The sequence below is a fragment of the Sinocyclocheilus rhinocerous genome, unplaced genomic scaffold, assembly GCF_001515625.1.
Source record: "Sinocyclocheilus rhinocerous isolate Xijiao unplaced genomic scaffold, SAMN03320098_v1.1 scaffold769, whole genome shotgun sequence".
Lineage (NCBI taxonomy): Eukaryota > Metazoa > Chordata > Actinopteri > Cypriniformes > Cyprinidae > Sinocyclocheilus > Sinocyclocheilus rhinocerous.
In genome coordinates, this window is record NW_015636562.1 from 923,498 (window position 1) to 926,593 (window position 3,096).

At 39.7% G+C, this 3,096-nt stretch overlaps 1 protein-coding gene across 3 annotated transcripts in view; it reads right to left on the bottom strand.

Moving 5' to 3' along the window:
* Positions 1–2,207: 2,207 nt before the first annotated feature.
* The window catches only part of LOC107747952 (zona pellucida sperm-binding protein 3-like), a 3,720-nt gene continuing 2,831 nt past the window's right edge, over positions 2,208–3,096 (bottom strand). The window contains exons 4-8 of one of the 3 annotated variants that reach the window (XM_016562576.1): positions 2,890–3,067; positions 2,709–2,826; positions 2,538–2,620; positions 2,374–2,465; positions 2,208–2,285 (exon numbers count right to left, since the gene is read on the bottom strand). In XM_016562576.1, coding sequence (XP_016418062.1) covers positions 2,245–2,285; positions 2,374–2,465; positions 2,538–2,620; positions 2,709–2,826; positions 2,890–3,067 — 512 coding nt within the window. In that variant the 3' untranslated portion in view covers positions 2,208–2,244. Of the gene's footprint in view, positions 2,298–2,373; positions 2,466–2,537; positions 2,632–2,708; positions 2,827–2,889; positions 3,068–3,096 lie in introns of those variants that run through there. The other 2 variants (XM_016562575.1, XR_001640858.1) reach the window with 2 other exon arrangements.

Sequence of the window (3,096 nt, forward strand, 5' to 3'; positions counted from 1 at the left end):
AACCTCTGTGTATATTACTTTCTTCTGATAAATACAAAAAGATTTTTAGGAAAAGTCAATCTCTGTAAGTCCATATCGTGCGTCACCGTAATTGCATGACATAATGTAAATCACAATGCAAAATTGCATAGAATACACAATCAGATCACTCAAATCTCAAAAAAAAAAAATTGAATACGTTTTGTAATATTGAGATTTGTTAGTAAAACTATAAACAACAATATATAATTATTTTTAATTACAACATTGAAATATTGAACACAGATTTTTTAACAATTACATTTTATGTAGGCCTATTTTCTCATAAAGCTACGAATTTTCTGTATTGATTTCACAGGTTTTTTTTTTTTTTTTTTAAACCTGAATATAAGATTATGCATTGTATTTTGTGTTTTCAGGTTACAACTTAACTGAGAATGTCCTGACAGAAAATTGCCAGTATCTTTTCCATTTTTCTACATATTTAAATGATCTGATCAACAAACGCAGGTACAAACTATCAACAAGGTGTTTTCATATATTAACTATTATTGAACCATAGCAAATAGCAACTTAAAGGTGGGGTAAGCGATTTCTGGTAGCCAATGTTGACATTTGAAATCACCAAAACAAACACGCTCCTATACCCCCAAAAGGGTCTCGCCCCCATTTTGATAGCTCCACCCCACACATACGCAACGATTAGTTCTGTGAAACAAAGCAAAACCAATGTTACACCGTGTCTACACCAGACACGAGTGGCGCGGCAAACACTATGGAACTCCTAATCAGTGATGCGGTCTACACCATAGATATATACACACACACTCTACGACAAATCCCGACAGAAAACTGCTGCTGCGTTCTATTCATGACATATTGACAAATTTCACATGATTTTCAACGGTCGCTTTGTCACGTCCAGTGGACTAGACAGACTTTAGCGGTTGCGGCGCAGACACGGTGTTACTCACCTATCGAGAACAAACAAAGCAACCGCGGTGTTCGATCGCAGGCCTTCCGCTCCTTGAGTTCTCTCCAGCGCTGGAAAGCTGATCAGATATCTACACGGATCCTACTTCTTGCCTTAAGCCTTCTTTTGTGCCGCAGACATTTTCCTCTTTTATCTGCCATCTCTATCTTTCTGTCGCTCGGCTCGCTAATGTCCATCCTGTGCACTGAACGCTCTCTCCTCCACATCATGAGTAGACATGCCCCTTACTGCTGATTGGCTACAAGTTTGTTTTGCTAGTCGGCCCGGATCAGTTTTCTAAAGCATTTTTGGAAAAAAATAAAATTTACCCCACCTTTAATCCATGTGATGTGTACTGCTAGACACCTTTGATTTCCTCTGTGTAAACTAGAGGGAAAATGTGTGCCTTATTTGAATCCGTTGCTAAAAGTTGCCAAATCTATTTTAATACCCAAATTTGTTGCTAGGTGCTTTTTGAAGAAAAAGCAGCTATGGGTAGTCTGCAATATTGCTAAATGTAGCAACAAAATTGCCAAGTTGGTAACACTGATCCAAACCTTGATGACATCAGTTGTTGCATGGCTTGCACAGTCGAAGTACGTAACCTTAACTAGGGATATATGAACAACTAGGACTTTTAGCACGAATAGTAAGATTTAATAGATCCACACCAGTAAGGTAACCAAACAATAGCACTTTAAGTCAAGTCAACAAAAATAAAGTTAGTACATTTGTTAGATTTTACAGTTGCGACGCACTGGTAGTCAGTACATTTTCCACAAAACTACTGCACAAGTGTTAAGATTCAAGTTTCCCCATTTCCCTAGCATTTGAAGTTTTCTACTACAGTGTCATGATTTTCACTTGAAACAAATGTCATGGCTTTCAGGAAGAAAAACAAAATGTCAACGTCACTAGCAGTGGCGGCTTGTTGGGGAAGCATAGCTTCCCCAAAATTGAGGTGAAAAGGGAGGGTGATTTAAATGTTAATAAAATTCGCAATTACATTTCAGTTTATATCTCAGAACATGTATTTTTTGTTTGTAACTTCACATCTGTAATATAACACGTTACTGAAGTTGGAAGGGATCCCCAGACCAATAAAATTAGTGTGCCACCTCTATTTTAAGACCCACGAGCCGCCACTGGTCACTAGTAACTAAACTTCCATGCAAGGGGTCAATGCAGGTGCAAGACCATGTCAAGGTGTAAAAGAGCCCAACACTATCCTCTAGAAAGAACTCAAGATGTGTCGCTTTCAGATATTTATTGGCCACTGCTTACAATCCACATCAATTAGACACTACAATGGGGCCAATGGTTGCTTTCCCTTCTGAAACAAGGCCTTGGGGAGGAAAGAAAAAATTAAGGCACCGTCATAGGTTTAGCTACAGAGAATAGACCTTAGAACACATCTTCACCCGAATCAGACAGTGCTTGCCCTTTCCAGCTGGAGCCACATGTGGAAACACAGCACATGCACACCTGGTCATTGTCATCAGCGGAAAGCCATCTATAAACAGGAAAATAGTTACCCATTCAGTATACATCTTATGTGGTGGAAACTTAATCTGTCAGGGTATACCCATTTGCAAAGGAGCAAGCCTTGTTCTCTGGACTTATGGGGGTTGAAGCCACAACTGCCTTCAAAGCACATGTGATGTAGACCTATAAAAGCACTTTAAAAAAAGTAAACTCTGCAAGCAGGGGGAAGAACAACCAGCTCTTAGTACTGAATTACAGCATCACTACATACCAGAGCACTATTTGATTGCTGGAATCTGAAAGACTCCAACTGAAAGTGCAGTTTGTCATTCTGAACCCGGCGCATAAAACTAGAAGTTGAACCTGTAAGCTCTGCATCAACCAGGCACCTAAAACAAAAAATAAAATCGGTTCTAGCAACACAGGAGGTCAATAATTTAATGCTTACACACCCATGGTTCTCAATAAAGGAATATCTTAGAGCAGAGTTCACATCAGGGACTGCAGTAGCCACACAACCATCCACAAACAAGCGCAAAGGAACGTGGTTGTACTGCTTCACAGAAGCTTCAACTCTCAGAAACTGCCCTAGGAAGTACTGATTGGATGGCCGCTCAAACATCCAGTCATCTGCAGGCAGGGGGTGTAGAAAGGAAGGA